At 45.1% G+C, this 19,407-nt stretch overlaps 1 protein-coding gene across 2 annotated transcripts in view; it reads right to left on the bottom strand.

Moving 5' to 3' along the window:
* The window catches only part of ELOVL5 (ELOVL fatty acid elongase 5), a 57,711-nt gene extending 42,805 nt beyond the window's left edge, over positions 1–14,906 (bottom strand). The window contains exon 1 of one of the 2 annotated variants that reach the window (XM_024221224.2): positions 14,763–14,906. Coding sequence is in view for 1 of the 2 variants with exons in the window: in XM_024221167.2 (XP_024076935.1) it covers positions 13,786–13,798 (13 nt within the window). In the remaining variant the exon portion in view is untranslated. Of the gene's footprint in view, positions 1–13,785; positions 13,918–14,762 lie in introns of those variants that run through there. The other variant, XM_024221167.2, reaches the window with a different exon arrangement.
* Between the last annotated feature and the right edge of the window lie 4,501 nt (positions 14,907–19,407).

Genomic DNA, 19,407 nt, shown 5'->3' with positions numbered 1-19,407 from the left:
CAATAAGTCAACCTAAGGTAAGTCGACTCCAGCTACATTATTCACGTAGCTGGAGTTGCGTAATTTAGGTCGACTTAGCCCCATAGTGTAGACCTGCCCTAAGGTTCCACACCCACTAGTCTGACATTAAGAGATAATGAGATTGTGTCTATGCTGCAGGGACTACAGCATCATAGTTATGGCACCATGGCTATGCAGTCATAGCCCTGGAACATAGACACGGCCTACAGCGATGTAAGGGGTTTTTCCTGTCACTGTAAGACCACTACCTCTCTGAGTGATGGTGGCTAGGTCGAAGCATTCTTCCATTGACCTAGTTGTGTTTACACCAGGGATAAGGCCAACATAGCTATGGCTCTCAGGGATACAGATTTTTTACACCCCTGAGCAGTGGCGTTGGAATAGTTTTTATAGTGGGGGTGCTGAAAGTCATTGAACAAAACTATAAACCCTGTATATGATGGAAACTACTTCAAGGCAAGGGGTACTGCCACACCCCCAGCATCCCTGTCCCTGAGTCCTATAGCTATATCAACCTAAGTTTTAAGCAAAGACCAGGTCTGACACCATAGCAAAAAGGAGGTTTAATATACATTAGACAAATGCCAGATGTCTGTATAATTAGAAAGCAGAATTACTTACGTTAGCTTCTGTTTAATAGCGTGTAACAGATGTATGTTATACACATATCTTTAAAAATATGGATGATCGGGTGAGAACTGTAAAATTGTGAAAGCAAAAATGTTAAAAATGGCAAAAAAAAAAACCACTGAATGTCAAGTAGAATTTATAAATAGTTCTGATTTTGGGACTATATTTAAGAAGGTGAACTGAAAGAGGAAAAAAAGGCCAAACGTGGAGTATTCAGAAGACTAAGGAAACTGCTGATTTGTTAAAAAGGTATTTCACTTTGCTTCTGTCTGAAACAGGGACACAAGAAAGATGGATCTGACTCAGGAATCAGATTTTTGACAAGACAGGAATAAATGTTAAGGAACAGGAGAATATTAGCTGTGAAAAGGCCAAATATATTATAAAAGACTTCTCAAAGAAAGCCGCTTCCAATGTTTTGGCACAACCTAAAACACAGTGTACCACAGTCCAAGAAAAACCACAACTGATAAAAGTTAAAGTATATAGAAAAAAAAATAGAAATTTAAATACAGGGATTCAGCCAAATGATTAAATAGATTCATGGATTCCCAGGCCAGAAAGGACCATTATGATCATCTAGTCTGACTTCCTCTATTACATAGGCCACAGAACTTGCGCAAAATAATTCCAAGAACATATCTTTTAGAAAACATCCAATCTTCAGTGAAGGAGAATCCACCACAATCCTTGGTAAATTGTTCCAATAGTTAATTACTCTCACCATTAGAAATTTACACCTTGTTTCCAGACTGAATTAGTCTAGCTTAAATTTCTAGTCATTGGATTGTGTTACACCTGTCTCTGCTAGATTGATGAGCCCATTATTAACTATTTGTTCCCCACTTAGGTACTTATAAACTGCAATAAAGCCACCCCTTAACCTTTGTTAATCTAAACAGAACGAACTCTGAGTCTAGCATTATAAGATATGTTTTCTAACCCTTTAATCATTCTTGTGGCTCTTCTCAGAGCCCTCTCCAATTTATCAGCATCCTTCTTGAATTGTGGACACCAGAACTGGACACAGTACTCCAGCTGCAGTCAGACCAGTGCCAAATATAGAGGTAAAATAACCACACAGCGTCACACTAGAGGCTCACGTTCAGCTGATTATCCACCAGGACCCTCAAATCTTTTTCAGAGTCCCTGCTTTCCAGAGTAGAGACCCACATTGTACAAGTATGGCCTACATTCTTTGCAGCTGGATGTATACATTTACATTTAGCCATATTAAAACACATTATTTGCTTGCACTCAGTTGGAGTCAGTGAAGATAGCTTCTTGCCTCTTTCAGACTAACCAGAAAGTGAAGATCCTGGAGGAAAGGGGTTGTATTTAGAGGAGTTAGCTTTGAGTCTCATAATACATTACACTTAAAATGAAAATTGCCATCCATGGCAATGATTTGAGCCAAACTATAAAAATAGCAATCTACAGAAGACCAAATTCGACAGGGAGTCTGAGGTATTGTCATGATAATACCAAGCATCATAGCTCTCTGCTCAGACCTAAATCATTAATCTTATATACAACAATCATTTATGTATCCATACAAATTTTATTCATGTCTATTGTAGCAATGGAAAAATAGGGCTTGTCTTCACATACAGCGCTGCACCTGATTTTTTTTTTCCCCTTAAAACTTTGCTGTTACTGCAATTCTAATGCTTACCACTTTTTGAAAGCTAAAAATGTTTTGGTCCAAACCATCTCTCTTATTAAGGAATAAAGTTAGAAAGTAAATTCTAGTGATTAAAGGTTTGTCTAGTGTGCCTATCACCATGGTACCTAATCTCTGCACACAGAGGTGCTATTTATAAAACAAACATAAAAATTAGTAGTGTTATTCTAGACAATCAGTGCTAATCCACCCTTCTGGAGTTCACTAAGGAATTGATAATTTGGTGGGAGAACAGGGAAGGGAAAAACCAAAATTGTCCATAGTTTTGTTTAAATTAACTGTAGGAAGAAAAATGTTAAGCTGCACCCCAATGATTTTAGGTGCAACCTTGCTGAGGATGCTTGATAAAGATCTGTACTTCTTTAAGGAGCGTTCCTGACCCCTTCCTTGCCCCCACATCAAAGATGCACCCTACTGCAGTTCATCATACAATCCAACCTTGGACTATCTTCATTTGCAAGACAAAACTCCCAAAGAATTTTCTGTAACTGGGAAAATGGCTTTTAAAAGTAAATATTTAACATAGAGACACACACAGACCAGATGGGACGGGCAGATGTAAAAGCAAGAAAGAACAGCCAGGAAAAGATGAAGGGGAAAAAAAAAAAAAAAAGGCATAATCCACACCTCTTCATAAGTCACCTCAAACTGGCCATTCACTTACAGTCTTGGCAACAGCCAATGATATTTATATATAAATAAAGCGAACAACAATAAAAAGTTGTCAAACAGGGAAGTGGTCTTTTCCTCTTCCCTGAGTAATCCTACCTTCTATTCCTTCCACCAGTCTCTTTCTTTCCAGCAACAGAGTGAGCAAGTGAGTTAGCGTAAACAAATTACGCTGTGCAACTTTAGCTATGGTCTTGCAACTGCTCCATGATTTTATTTATAAATTAATTATCTAGTGAATGGATTAGAGTAGACATAAGCCAACTAGACAGTTGATTTTAGGCAGAGTTATAGAAAAACCCCTTGGAAAAAATGCTAATGTTTCTCTTCACACACACCTCTACACTGAAACCACCCTGTAATGGGAAACTGAGAAATCAGTGGAAGGATAAAAAATTAACACAAGCTATGTTTGTTCTATAAGGCATTGTCAGCCCTAAGATAGAGTGCCATGTTCTTGCTTTGGTTTCTGTTTCAAAGCACGATTATTATTGCCCTTGAAAGGACAAAACAAAGGGCAATGAAGATATAGGTTTCAGGAATTTGTCACAAATAAAGGCTAAAAGATTTAGGCTTTATCTTGCTCAGGAGGCAGTTCTGAAGATTTCAGAATTATATAGGTAGTTGGTGAAGGGTTCAAAAGTCAGGACAATGCTCTTTTCACAATAACTTAACACGGTGCGTAGCCTCAGGGATGCAATTGACTCTAAACATTGTTTTTGCCTACACAGTATAGTTAATATTCCAGAAGTAAAGGTAGCAGTTAATGTTTTATCCTTTCATTGACTTAGGCTGAAACATGCTTGTCTTCCTATAACCTGATCATCCTGGTTTTCTACAGTATAGATACAGCTTCCTAGACACGCATGTATAGCCAGCTTCGCCAGGAACACTTCTTCCCAGCTCGGTGTGGTAGGGCGTGCCAGAGTGCATTGTTCCTGGTGCTGCTCTCTGTGTGCATTTCCCGTGTAGGCATCAGTAGGCAGTGTGGTGGGCATGGATGCACAAATGTGACTGTTGTGAAAAGAGAAGCTGTGTGGGGACAGCTCAGCCTTGTTTGTTGTAGCTGATTCAAATTATGATGTCATGAATGGATTATGAAACTTGGTTACAGTTGCTGTGTAGACAGGCTTTAAAGAATAAGGGAAAGTGAGAAAATTAATCAGAATTATCACTAAAATAATGAACATGAAAGACACTGTCAAAGCCACTAGAGCAGATCATGTAAATAAGTGTATGGCTAGACATTTTTATAGGCAGAAAAGTGATGAAAGAGTGACGAAGAAGGAAAATGGTGGACACAAACCTAAAGTTGCTAGGCTTGTTGGTCAGTGTTAGTTTCCTGTTCACATCAAAAATATATATTTTCTGGGCAGTAAATTCTGATCACTGTAACAAACAGACCTGCCTTTCCTATAATCAGGAACTGATGGATGCAATGAACTGTGCTCCTCACATGACAAATGTAAAGCTTAGCAGAAACTAAAAAGCCATTGTACAAGTATGGACTGATGGACAGATCTGCTGCCCTAGTCTGAGACAAACAATTCAGAGCTGGTGCCAGCAAGCAGCATTTGTGGTCAGGAAAGAACAAACGTTATAAGCCTGTGGTTCAAGAAAAAAAATACACAATTAGACTTTCATGGTAAACATCTGCTACTTAAAGATTCACTTGTAACACTTTAAATATAATATAAAAAGTAATACGAAATGTAACATAACATTTAAAGTGGAAGCAAAGAAAAGCCACTTATCTCATCAATATTTTACTGAAATGAATGGCATAAATCCAAGTAATACTGTAAGTTATATGAAATTAAATGTTTACTTCCTCATCTCAGTACATGCCAGTTTGGGTTAAACCCTTCAAAGCATCACCATCAGCAACATCCATAAGAACTGCGACACTAACAAAAGAAGTCCCCCATGCCATATATTCCTCAACAGCCAGAACATCATTTGAGCTGAAGTTCATCACCTTAATTCTACAACAGGAGTTCTAACCTTGTGGGTAGAGAGCAAGAGGAGTTATTCTTCCAACCACAGAGAGAAGAAGAGTGCTACTTTTCTCCTCAAGGTAGTGAACAGAAGGGAGGGGAGCGGAGATCCTTTGAGGTAACAACAGAATTAGCATCTCATTTAAATCATTGCAAAAGTGGCACAAAGGGTACAAGGATGTGGCTGGATTTTAGATCATGGGAGGAAAAATTTAAGACCCCTGATCTATAGTTTGATATTACATAAAAACAACAAGCCAGCTTCATTTACTGCAAGCTTTACTGTAACCTGACAAATGAAACCAACATAAACAATATCCCCATCTGTTGGACAGGTTTTTGGTTTAGTAATTTAAACTAAAGGTCCATGCAAGAGGTTTGTATTCCTACCAACTAGAAATGTGATGTGTCATTGAAGTAGCTACCATTAATGAAGCATAGCCACTGAGGTAAAAGTTCTGTTTTAGTAAAAAGCATACACAATCCCGAGATGCAGTGGAGTGGATGCAGTGCCCGGACTGACTGACTGTTGTTTTAACTTGCCATACTGAGCTCAAGAGAAACAGTCTGATTCAATTTTAACTGGAGTTAGCAATTCTAGATAACTATAACTGCTAAGCTTGGAGGACTGGTAAGGGAGATGGTTACACCACTGTTTTTTTCTCTAAATGCCTTGGAACTTTGTGTTTAATACAAGTTAACCATCTTAAGAAAATACAAATAAATTCTCTAATATACACCAAAGTACACTGGAGAAGCTTTCAGAACTCATTTACTTTGAAGTAGTCTGTTCTTGATCTCCTATTTTACACACAATCAGAGAAACCAAGGGAATGTATTTAGGAGAATTAATTTCACTAATTAAACAGAGAGAGATTCTACTTATGTAAATCTGTAGGTCACAAGGCCTATTCAATTTATCTTTAAAATAGATTTCAAGGAAGTGTTTATTTTCATTGTAAGAATCAAAACATGGGGAGCTGCTACAAAGTTTTAACAACAATCTTAGGTGCATTTAAAAACACGGAAATCTCTCGTTTACACTGATCAATGCTAGTGAACCTTAGAGAAGGTAATCTAGACAGCTCCCTTCCCTTCCTCTTGGATAAGTCATTCCACTAATCATATTCCTGAAGTAGTCCAGTATTTAGTTGAACCATTTTTAAGTACTCTCATCGAGATGATTTGAATACAAAAACAATTTTAAATTTTGAAAACATAACTAATTGGTTATTCTTTAAATATAGGCATTGACTACTGTTATTTTATTATGGCAATTATTTCCGGAGCTAAAATGCTGGATTCTACATGATAAAGTTTGCAAGAACCTGCAGGGTAAAGGGATTTTGTAGGTTTTCAACAACAAGCTAGTTGAGAAGCTCAAAGCAAACAGGGGAATTTATCACATGCTATAAATTATATATTTTACAATGGTCATCATCATGTAAAATGGAGACAATGCGGTCACAGTTCAGGACAACTGTACGTGCGTTTCCCCTCACAGGTCCAGCAAGGGCACCCACTGGCTCCCCAGCCATTGGCTTTCTGTGTGAGGACCTGCATCTCTCTCCCTTCTGACTGGGTATGTCCAAGCTATACAATTCTTTGCCTTCACTGTATTATTCCCAGCACAGACCAGTTGCCAAAGGCACCTGCTTGCTTCCTCCTTCAGAGGCACTTAACAGGTATAATAGCTACAGCTATAAGTACCACACAGTTCTGTCTATGCGAGCCTATTTTATTATTAAGGTAAAAAGCATTACAGATAAAACACCAAAAACAATAAAAGAAACAACACGCATGCTAATAAGCTTACTAGAGTTAACCTCAGCCCTAACATGGATTCTGGTAGGAGGAGTCCTTCAAACCCCCACCCAAGGGGGATTCTTTGTGGTTAAAAGTTCATCACCATTTAACGCAGAACAATCAAAGTCTTATCGGACCTCAGTAGGCAAAGTTCTTCCAGTCCTTCCCAAAGGATTGGGGACCTCTGTGCACCAGAGGTCCTGATCAGGAAGGAGGCCCTGACCCAGTTTAAAGCCAGGCTATTTATCCAAAAACCCCTTTCTTTGTCTGTTTAAAATTGGATTTTCCAGAGACAATTACTATATGCAAACCTTTTCCATGGGGATGGCTTCTCTGGAGATTTCACAACCTGAGTGAGTTTGCTTGCTCGCCCCTGCTGTTCTATTTACCCTTCTTGTAGGGATATTAAAGAAGGTACTAACAGTGATTCCCCCAAGTGACAGTGACCCCCGCATAATTTGTCCCCCACACTTTAAAACAACAGTTTCACCAAGTACAAAAATTACTTGGGTCTTCTGTTAAAACTTGTAAGCTACTGTCTGTAGAAACCATTGATTATATCTGTCCTGTGAAAGATACTTTATTACTATGTAAAACTTACAAACAAGTTAATTAACTTTGTTCCTGAAGTAATTGATACAATGTAAACAAACGCTATAAGCCGTTAAGTGACTTTCACTTTATTGTAACAGCAACAGCTCCTAGGAACAGACCCCCACCCTCTGTGATTAAAGGGCCAGGAGTCTCAAATGAATTAGCACACACCCCGAAAGTGGTGGAGACAGTAAATTAAAATATGGCTAAGATATGGAATGTACGTTGATGAATGCTTGATGTACATGAATGGTTAGGGAGGTGCCAGCCTAGAAAGGGAGTATCCGTCGGCCGAAGAATGTGTCAAGTAGGACCACCAGACAACCCCCTGAGGGTAAACTGGGATCCACCCCATCACCTGGAAGGATGAGAAACACAAACTTTGGACAGTGTGGAGCCACCAGGAATGTGCCATCTGCTGATTGAGTCAGCAACAGCAGGATGAAACAGCTCCCATAGACTAACATAGGAATTAATTCCTATAAGAATGGACTCTAAAGATTGAGGACTTTGAGTCTCTGGTTCTGCTGCCAGCCTCCAGGAGCATCAGGTGCACCTGACACGGACTCGACTCCATCCTCACGACCAAGATACCTGGCCAGTAACTTGGCATGAGCAACATCTAGGCTGGTAACTATAACACCAATACAGAACTTGAATGAATGATTGTGTGAATGAATGAATGAATGAATGAATGAATGAATGAATGAATGAATGTGTGTGTGAGAGAGAGAGAGAGAGAGAGAAATAAGTAGTGATAGGAATAAGTAGTCAATGTTGTTTACTTTTATCTTTTGCTTTATCATTATATTTACAATAAATGTGGCATCTTTGCCTTATCCCTCTTAATAAGATCCTGCTGGTTTTTATTCTATTGGTATAACATTATCATGGAAGTTATACAATTACTCAATAACACATACACAAATGCATCTGAATACAATGTACACCAAAGGTATTAACCTTAATTCAATAAGGTTAACTTAATTCAATAACGTTTATCTTAATTCCATAGAGTTTGTTCAGGATATTGTCAATCTCTCACAGATGCTTACTCACCATGTGAAGTATTTTGAGAACTATGGATGAAAAGTGCTAAGTATGATCAATTTCATGATATTCCCCTACATTAATATTTCACTGTTCTCCACAGAACACTAAGTATTTCACAATACTGAAAGGAAAATAGGAGCACTACCCCAAAGAGCTCACAAACTAATTTCAAACATAACAATGAAGGGAGGCAACACAAGCAGTGTAGAAGGGTTGAGAGGGGAAGTACAAAGGCAATATCAGTAAGATTACCTTGTTACTCAGTGTCACTATGCTACTAATGCACATAGCATGAGAGATATCAAAAGTATATAGGTGCCTAGTTTGCCAATTTCTTGCAGGCATCATGAAGTGGAACTTTGATGGAGCATGGTAGCCGTGCGAACCAGCTTAAGACAGGTGTTCCATCTACAAAGGCAGTGTGGAATTAAACATGGAGCACCTTTGTACATCTGCAGAGAAACAATGCCAGCACCACCACCAATGCTATAGGAGACTAGGGGGCCCAACTGCCACCTGTTAGGGTAGTGGAGGAATAGCCACCACCATGTGGAACTAGAAACACTAGGAGCCCCATGAAAGCTCTATACGCATGAAGGGGTCCCAACACTACCTCTTCTGGGATGGGAGAGATTCTCTGTAAGCGTAGGGGATTCCATTACCCCAACAGATGTTAGCTGGGACAGTGGTAGTATACCACTTCACCAGAATCCCTCAAAATCCACCCCCCACCCATGGAAGGGCACTCTGCTTGATAAGGTGGTCACCCATACAAGAGCCTTCTGTCAGGGAGACAGGCAGAGGGCTATCGCTCCTTTTCAGGCTGGCCAGGGCCTTTCCAGTCCTCAACGCACCTCTCCCTGTTTCTGCATGGGCTGGGGTCCAGTCCAGGAGGAGGGAAACCTCAGCCCCCCATCACCCCAACAGAGAACTATATTTAGGGGCAATGAATGTATTTACAGTGCAAGAGGGTTGCCCAGCATTAATTTCATTGGGGGGGGGGGGGGGGGAAAGAGGGTGTGGCAGGTACAGCATTAGTTAATTTATTTACAGGCATCATAGTATTCATTTTTCATCCCCCTGAAACACTCTCTCTCTCACACACACACACACACACACACACACACACACACACGTTGATTTAGATAGTTTGTGCAGGGGAGGGGACATTAATTGGGAACTCACAGTTCAGCTAGCAATAGACCAAGGACTGTTGTGATACCTGACCACTGGGAAATGGGGCGAGGGGAGAGTGGCATAGGGCACTGATGCATTTCAATCTGGTAAGTAGACTTTGGGCACAGGTGTTGGGTAATTTTTTCAAGCCTTGCTGAAGCAGAAGTGAGCCATGTATGGCCACAAAGGTTGGGACAGCAAAGTGGCAAAGGCACAGAAAGAAGGGCTGTCCAGTGTTGGAAGGTTCCCAATTATCACCTGAATATAATTTACAACAAAACATTTCCCCCAACAGTCGATTTAGAACACAGCCCAGCTACTTTAAACTTCCCAGGCCTAAACATTGTAACTCCCATTACTTTAAAAAAGATGCTTACTTTAGGAACCTCAGCAAGCACATGAAATAGGTTTGAAATCTTTAAAAAAGCTACTTCTCAGTTTTAAAATCATGAGTCTTCAACTCATTTCCAAACAACCATAAGTACTGAGGTGCAAAAGATTACCCACTTCAAGATATTCTGGTCTGGAGCCCCATCATCTGGGATTCTTATCAAATTAGATATTTCTTAATTGACATAATTGCATATTTCAACTCAATTAATCACTTCATCTCTATTTAATTCCTCATCTAGATGACATTAAATGGTCAGAGAGGAAAAGAAGTGGATAGAGAAGGGAAAATTCCTATTTGAATGCTTGATTCTAACCCTTGTGTTAACAGGGACCAAGTATGTGATATGAGAATTCCTCTGACCTTGTTTACACTTCTCCACACCAATGTATTAACAGTGAAACAATGTAACAGGCGAGATACTTGATACATCAGTAGATGAGACATATAAAATACAATATACAAGTGTCATACATGTAACAGTTTTAAAACACAGCATGCACTATATAATAGAACAAAAGGTCCATTTTGTCAGTCTCTTCCTAATCTTACACAACAGAACTCATGTCAGTTATTTTTGCTACTATCCTCTTTTGCAGTTACAAATCTTCTGCGTGTCAATGTGCAAGTGTATTAACTCATTTTCAATAAAGACATTAAGCATAACAGGCACTTAGAGACACCCCTGGAGTTTTTCCAGTGTGTTTTTGTTAAGCAATATGTACCCTTCAAGGAATTCAGTTATATAAGCAAACTTTGGCTTCTCCTTCAGTTTACTTGACCTGTGAGTCTTGTTATCCAGTAATGAAGTCTTCACCTTTAAAAACATTCTTAAAATGTAAGCTTGGTAATTTAAGTACAATGTCCTTTTATCAGGCTCCGGCATGCAACAAAGGTGAAAAGTTATTTCCTCTAGACCAACTCATGTAATTTAATGGCATCAAAAGTCTTCAGAAAAATACTGATAGACATTTGTAGCTGGCCTGCATCCCATTAGCACAGGTGCAGTTCCCATCACATGGGACGGGTACAAGTCCTCATTTGGCAACTATCCCAATTCCCCATCAAAAGATGTTGATCTCTCCTTACGCCAACCTTGTCTAGTCCACCCTAGAAAAATTAGCATCCATGTTACAGAACTCCAGGCATAGTTGCTGAACAGATTTAGATGACAGTGGTAAGCACGTGATTCCTGTCTCTATTACAGCTTCCATCACTACTACCATTGGCAAAGCTACACCAGTGGTATCTTGCAGCCAGAAAGTTTACCAGTGTACATAAGACCCAATGAGGCAGGACAATGGTATAAGTACTAGTATAGACAAAGCTCAGATGTTTTACCCACTCCTACCCCCCATCCTGAAAATCTGAATACTTGCCTCCTGTTTACACTAGCAACTCAACACCAATACAGTATAGCATTTCATAGATTCACAGATTCTAGGGCTGGAAGGGACCTCGAGAGATCATCGAGTCCAGTCCCCTGCCCTCATGGCAGGACCAAATACTGTCTAGACTATCCCTGATAGACATTTATCTAACCTACTCTTAAATAAATTTACCTGAATCTACATTTAAATTATACAGCCATAAACCACCACCAGGCCAAGTCCACCAAGAGCATTAGTGTAAACCAAATGATTAAAATGTTAGCAGTTGCCAACGGCCTGAATACACTAATACTCCAACAGTGGCTGCCACGAGTGATAATGTGATGGTGGGAGGTTTTGTGGAAAATACTACTCAAACAAAGCCTTGTTGAAAGTTACTGTAACACAAGTACTAATTTCCTCACACCACTACACCTACCTTCTTTTAGCTTCAGCTGCATAACTGTGCTTCAGGTAGCACAGATTCATTTTCAGTGGCTTCCTACTCTGTAGACCAGCACCTTATCTACAGTAGCATTAGTTCCCCCCCATCCCCCAATCAATAATACCCCTGTTGAGCCTCTTGCATTGCACTTTTACCAGCAGCCATCAATGCTTTGCTGATCAGAGACAGGCATCTGACTCTTCCCCCCCACCAACAGATGTCAGTTAGGACACGGGGAGGCATAATGGTTGTATTATGCACTCCCACAACTGGTTAGGCCCTTTATGCTAGTCTCTTGCTCCCTGGGCGGAGAGCGCTGTGCAGCCAACATGCTCACCTCTGGAGAGGATATGTCTTGGGTCTTTTGACAACAACAAAGTTACAGTTGAAAGGATGCTGGCTACAATATGGAACCTCTCAAGAATCTGAACATAGACGTAGGCTGGGAGGGCGTACTTAAGAGTCAGATTAGGGGCTTTGAAGACTAATGTGTTTAGGGAAGGAGGTGGAGGGATTTAAGTAGAGAAGATGTAGAACTGTCAGTTGGCTTCCACAAAGCTTTAATGTGTAGTTTTGCTGACACTGAAATACCTTGTACAATAGCTTAGGCATTATGTCTATATTTAAAAAAAATGCCTCAACACCAATGCCTTTCAGTCATCGAGACCATCCTGTCTGCTCTTTCACCTGATTAAAATCTAAATTAGTTAAGTAACACAAGGATTAATAAATTATTCAGGACAGATACCTAGTCTTCTCACATTTTTAAAAGGATTGCACACCTCTATGGCTCTGCATAAATGGAATATAATGGCTTGCCCCCCCACACTCACTCAGAAATTTCCCCTTAAATTCATATGCATTGTTCCATTTTTTAAGTGTAGGTAGTTTAGGGCTGGCCAGAAAATGAGATTTCCTGTTTGCAAAAAAAATTCAGGTTTCAGAAATTGTTTTAATTCTAATACAGAACGAAATAAAGACCGTTTGAATTTTTTCCATGAAAAAACAAGATCTCTCTCTTACATACCCATACACAGAATAGCCAGTGGTCAGGACAGTCACCTAGGATGTGGGAGACTCAAGTTCAAACTTCTGCTCTGCCTGATTTGCTGTCTGGCCTAAAGAATATTTAGTAAGTCCCTGTTCTGCCTGATTCCCATATCTCAGGTGAGTGCCCTAACTATTGAGTTTATCTGATGTGTCTCTCTTGTTTTGACCAAAAATTCCATTCTAGACTGAAGAAACCTTCCCAATGAAATTCTCATAGAAATGGATTTATTTCCACAGAAAGTTTCAGTTTTGAATAACTAGAATTTTGTGGCAGAAAAACACTTAATCAAAACATTCTCCACCAGCTCTAAATCTAGATTGCCAAAATACTGTTCATATCCAGTCAGCTCTACTGAAACCCTAGCTCATTTGATACTAATGCACAGTGGTGCTTCCTTAAGATCAAAATCTGTGTGTTGTTCTTATTCACGGAACATGTTCAATCTGGAATTTGTTTCTTCCCATCCAAATACATTATGGATTAGTATTATATCACATGAGGGGGAAATGCAGCAGAAATCTTCTTACACCATAATAGGATTTAGCCCTCCCTCAGGAGCAGTTTAACTCTTTCAGGGGCACCTTTGGGGATATTTTACAAACGATTACAATTCCCTTATGATGAACACCTCGACTTCTGGGAACAATTCTTCCCTGCTTTCCATTCTATATTCCCTCTTTCTCTACTTAGGTGTCAAGCAAGCAAAAGGAGGAAGTCAGCTGCTGCTGAAGTTAAAGAGGATGCAGTAGTCATGGTAATGAGAAATTGCATCACACTCTTGAGTGGTTGTAATCAAGAAAAAGCTTGAAGTGAAAGTCTATGCTCCCTTCCACCCTCCCCCCCCCATTTGCTTTCACTTAATTACATTCCATAAAATGAAAGAACCTTCAGACATTACCAAACCAGCACATTTTCCATTCATATGGCAATATATTGTAGATCAATAATAAATCCCCAGTAATAGTCAATCCGGGAAATTTCCCCTCTGATGTTCAGTTTATCCACCAGCATGATGCACCGCTTTGCACTTTCACATCTCCGTCCATTTGAGGATCTCAGCATGCTTTGCAAGCGCTCATTATTAATCTCACACCGATGGGAATGAGGTGCGGATTCTAGCCACCGTGCTACAGCGGGGATTTAAACCAAGACACACGGAGGCTCTGTGGCTAACTAGAGGCCACGCAGCCAGTCAGCTGAAAAGCCACAACTCCTGGCTCCCAGCCCCAAGACCACGGCTGCCCTCCGGAACTAGGAAATGGTCGCGATCCCCTCAGCCAGCGGGAGCAGGGCGCTGGGGATGAGTCCGAAGTGGCTCTCGGTGCAGGAGCGGTTCCTGGCTACGCGCACCGGGGTGGAAAATCCCCAAGCAGCAGCAGGACACCAGAGGCACCACTTGTTGCGACTCTCCCGGCCGTCGAAAAAGCTCCAGCTACTCCCCAGCCCTCTTCCCCAGGCACGGGAGCCAGCGCTAGCTCCTGGCAGTACGCTCCAGCTCGCCGGGCCTGGACGCAGCACGGCCCCGCCGGCGGATGCACCGCGCGCCCTTTCAGGTTCTGATTTCTAGTTATTTATTTATTTATTGCGTGCAGCCGCGCGGTTGCATGAACGCTGCCTGGAAACAGCACCAGGCTTCCTCCACCACCCGGCCGCCGCCGCTTCCCCCTGCCCGCACCGTCTGTCAGCGGCTCCCAGCCCAACCACCAACCGCTGCGCCCACAGGCTGCTGCGGGGGCCCAGCTCACCACCCCCCCCCCCCACGGGCGCCGCCGCTCCCCAGGCGCGGGCCGGGCAGCACAAGTTGCCGTTCCCCCTGGAGGGGCAGCAGGGACCCGGCCCGGAGGCTCTGGGGAAGTTTGCCCGGCAGGACTTTACCTTCTCCTCACTCCGCGAGCAGCTTCGGGCGGCGGCAGCTGGTGCTGGAGGAGGGAGGCGGCGAGGTAGCGGCTGCCGGCCGGCGCTGTCACGCTGCAGAGGCGAGGCGGGGAGGGAAGGGAAGGGCCGGGCGCCGCGCGGAGGAAGGCGGGGGGAAGAGGGGGAAGTGCGGTCCCCTGAGTAAATCGTGGGCTGATTGTGACGTAACAATGGTGCTGGGGACAAATGAGAAGCTGTCTGGAAAGGGGGGCGCTATGACGTCATGATCGCCAGGACCAATCCAGGGATAATGGAACGTTCGGGACTCGGGAGCCCCACAGGGACAGGAAGAGACGGGGCGGGGAGAAGGGGGCGAGACTGACTGGCAGGGGAGCCCTGGGAGCGAAGGGCAGAGACTCGCCTGCTGACGGGCAAAGCACGGGCGTGGGGACAAGTGAAGCACGATCCCGAGGAGCAGCTGGGGTGGCGAGGTCCGATCCAGAGGAGGCGGGGGTAGTGGGGCTGGGGGAGGAGTGAATGGCGGGGCTGGGGATTGGTTGCGCCCCATCGCGCCCTTCCCCTCTAGCCCCCCCGAGCAAAGCTACACAGCCCGGCCCGGGACCGTTATGTCTCCCATCCAGCCGGGCCCCTGTGCCGCTCAGAGCATGCCCCACTCCGCATGCGGGGCGGGTCCGCGCTGAGCTCACCGCTGTCTGCCGCTGGAAACCCAAACTCTCGGCTCATCACCCCAGTCAGCCGGCGGCCGAGGCGGCCAATCAGGGCGGTTGTGGGGAGGTGCTGCCTAGGCTCCCCCACTCCTCCTCACTGCTAGTGCGGGCCACTGACTTGGCAGCTCCCAGCGGGGGTCAGCCCAGACACTGCCCGCCCCCCTGCTAGGGTGACCAGATAGCGAATGTGAAAAATCAGGACAGGGGATAGACTCTTATATAAATAAGAAAAGGCCCCGAATAGCGGGACTGGCTCTATAAGATTGGGACATCTTGTCATCTTACCCCCTGTAGTGAGAGCGGGTGGCAGAGCGGGCCCAGAAATGATGCAGGCAGGGCCAGTGCAACCACTAGGCGGCCGCCTAGGGCGCCAAGTGGTTGGGGGCGCCAAAAATCCGTGCCCCAAACATTTTTTTTAAACAGTGGAACACAAGGCTGCCGCTGCTCCCCGCCTCCCGGCTCCAGAGGGGCTGTCCGCGGCGCGGCCAGTCCCTCCCCCCAGGGGAGCAGCCGGTGGCAGAGCAGGGAAGGGGAGGGTCCAGCGCTAGCAGCTGTGCCTTCTTCCCCGCGCCGCGGGCTGAGTCGGGCTCCCTGCCGCCCCCGGAGCTCTCCTCCGAGTCGGGCACCCCTCCCCCAGCCAGCGCCACCCCCTCCAACACCTACTGACCAGCTACCTTCTTCCCTGTGCACCCCCGCCCCAACAACCCACCCTGTCCTGCCACTTTTGCCTCTGGGCAACCTCCATCCAGGAATTCCCCCCCACCCCGCCAGCCACGGTCACCTTCACTCCTGCATCAACCTCGGGGACCCCCTCCCACCTGCCATCTCCCTTCTGCCCACTCCTCCCTTGTGCAAACCCCTCCGTGCAACCTTCACCCCTTTCAACAACCCCGGGCACAGACACCCCCCCCCCGCCTGCCAGCCCCTTGCAACAACCCCCTCCTGCCCACTTCTCCCTTGTGCCACTCCCTCCCTGCCACTGCACCCCCTGCAACGAGCCCCTTTTGCCTCTGTGCAATCTTTTCCCTGCCACTACACCCCCGCCCCCTCCACCTCTTGGCCACCTCCACCCCCTGCAACAATCCCATGCACCCCCCTCTCTGCCACCTTCACCCCCTGCAAGAGCCCCCATACGATCCCCCTCTTTGCAGGCCCCCCCTATGGCCCCTGCACTTTGTGAACATCTGGGCCCCTGGGGGGAACTTGGCCATAGGAAGGTGGGGGCTGGACATCAGAGGGGGGGCGCAAGGTGGAAGTTTCGCCTAGGGTGCAAAATATCCTTGCACCGGCCCTGGGTGCAGGAGTTTGCTGCACTGAGCATGGCTTGCGTTCAGGACAGTGCACAAGGGTTAATGACCCGTGGGCTCCCGCACAGGCAATGTCTGGAGCAAAGGGGTAACATGCAGGGCAAGGCAGGACTTTGGCCCAGCCGGCCAGCCTGGCAATAACCATCCCATACATTCTTTCACTGTCCCCTGTTGATTTTTCTGATCACATTAGCACTGCTAAATGGAGAGGGCTTCTGGAACAGCCTGTTATTTAGGTTGCCTGACCCTTCCCTGCCAGTGTCAGGAGCACTTGTACTCTGGTCGCTAGCCCTGCTGACACATCTACACTGCTGTTGTTACCCTTGCTGCCTAGATTAAAACTAGCAAGGGTTTGCCTACCTGCACTACAGTCACACCTTCACTTGCATTGTAGATGTACCTCATAAGACCTTGTTTTCAGTTGCTTATAACTTTGCTGAACTTCAACAGTTTGGACTGAAATTTTGCATGCCAAGTGTCTGCCTCAGGCTGAATTTTTGGGGAAGATTTTAAGCCAAAACAGTTCAGCTGTGTCTGAGAATGAGACTAGGGAAAATATATTATCTTTCCCATGTTAACTAAGTGTGACCCTTTCTTTGAAAAGCTGTAGCCTGTGCACTGAGTGAGGCATAGATCCTGTGCAGAAATATCATGTGATCATATAATTAAAGAGTGTATCATTCATATGCATAAGGGGTTGAATTAAGGTTTCATAGGCAACTATAATTCTGCCATTTTCTAACGTTTGAGTGCTTAACTGTGCAACCTTAATAACATTACAGTAGTTTAATGTAGTTTTGTGTAATATAATAAATACAGTTCTAGATAACTATCCTCTTTCTCTCTCTCTCTCTCTCTCTCTAGTTACCCAACTCCTCACAAGAATATCTAAGTGTTTACAAAAGTTACAGTATCCACAGTTGAATTATATTCTGGGTTTCTTTCCAGAAATTAGGGTACTTAATAGAGAAATAAAATTCCCCTGCTCCAGGGGTGTTTGCCATCCAAATTAGATAGTCTTTAACACTGGAAAAAAGGACAATAAATAAAGGGAGGGAATTGTGAGATAAACTAATAGTAAGGCTGTGAGTTTGTCACAGAAGTCATGGATTCTGTGACTTTCCGTGACCTCCATGACTTCTGCAGCGGCCAATGCGCCTGGCTCAGGGGCAGCACAGGCAGTCCCTGCACAAGGCGCACCGGCCGCTGCTGGGTCAGTTTCAGGCCACCACCAGCAGCAGAGTTTGGGTGTGGGAGGGGGTTGGGGCATGGGATGGGGTGAGGCGGGCTCTGGGTGGTGCTTACCTGGGGGGGCTCCTCGGAAGCGGCGACATCCCCCTCGCTTAGCTCCCAGGTGGAGGCGTGGCCAGGCAGCTCTGTGTGCTGCTTCTGCCTGCAGGCACCACTGCCGCAGCTTCTATTGGCCATGGTTCCCAAAGCGAAGCCAATGCTCTGGGTGGAGGCAGCCCGCAGAGCTACCTGACCACCATGCCTCCACCTAGCAGCTGAGCAAGGGGGATGTCGCCGCTTTCAGGGAACCCCCCAGATAAGCAATGCGCAGAGCCCTCCTCACCCCATCCCATGCCCCAACCCACTGCCCCCTCCCAAACACAAATTCTGTTGCTGCTGGGGGAGGGAGGGAGGCGCGGAGTCAGGTCGGGAGCCTGCTGGCCCCGCCAACACCCCCCATTCTCTCCCAGCACCAGCGGGGGTCCCGGGCCACGCACCGCTGCCCATACCTCCCCCAGCACCAGCGGGGGTCCCGGTCCATGTGCCGTCACCCACCCCAGTCCCCCCCAAGCACTTGGGCCACCTTCCCCCAGCACCCGTGGGTAGGGTGACCAGATAGCAAGCAAATCAGGACAGAGGGTGGGGGGTAATAGGCACCTATGTAAGGGTATGTCTACACTACGAAATTAGATCGAATTAATAGAAGCCGGTTTTATAGAAATCGGTTGTATACAGCCGATTGTGTGTGTTCCCACATAAAATGCTCTAAGTGCATTAGTTCGGCGGACCGCATCCACAGTACCGAGGCTAGCGTCGACTTCCGGCGCATTGCACTATGGGTAGCTATCCCACAGTTCCCGCAGTCTCCGCCGCCCATTGGAATTATGGGTTGAGATCCCAATGCCCGGATGATGCAAAACAGTGCCGCGGGGGGTTCTGGGTACATGTCGTCAGGTCCCCCCCCCTACGTCACAGCAACGGCAGACAATAGATTCGCGCCTTTTTACCTGGGTTACCTGTGCAGACAACATACCACGGCAAGCATGGAGCCCACTCAGCTCAGCTCACCGTCACCATATGTCATCTAGGTGCCGGCAGACGTGGGACTGCATTGCTACACAGCAGCAGCAGCTAACTGCCTTTTGGCGGTAGATGGTGCAGCATGACTGGTAGCCTTCATTGGCGATCTGGGTGCGGGCAGCTGTGGGGCTGGCAGCCGTAGGGCTGCATTGCACCAGCCCCTTGCCTTTTGGTAGAAGATGGTTTATTATGACTGGTAACCGTTGTTGTTGTACTGCAGTGGCTGTCAATCATGGGCACCCGGGCAGACAATGATGGTTATCAGTAGTAGTATGCTATTTTCTGCCACGCGCCCTGTTGGATCATTGCACGTTAGCAGAG

This window comes from Terrapene carolina, unplaced genomic scaffold (genome assembly GCF_002925995.2).
Source record: "Terrapene carolina triunguis isolate 2854851 unplaced genomic scaffold, T_m_triunguis-2.0 Scaffold42, whole genome shotgun sequence".
Taxonomy (NCBI): domain Eukaryota; kingdom Metazoa; phylum Chordata; order Testudines; family Emydidae; genus Terrapene; species Terrapene triunguis.
This window is presented reverse-complemented; position numbering and strand designations above follow the sequence as displayed.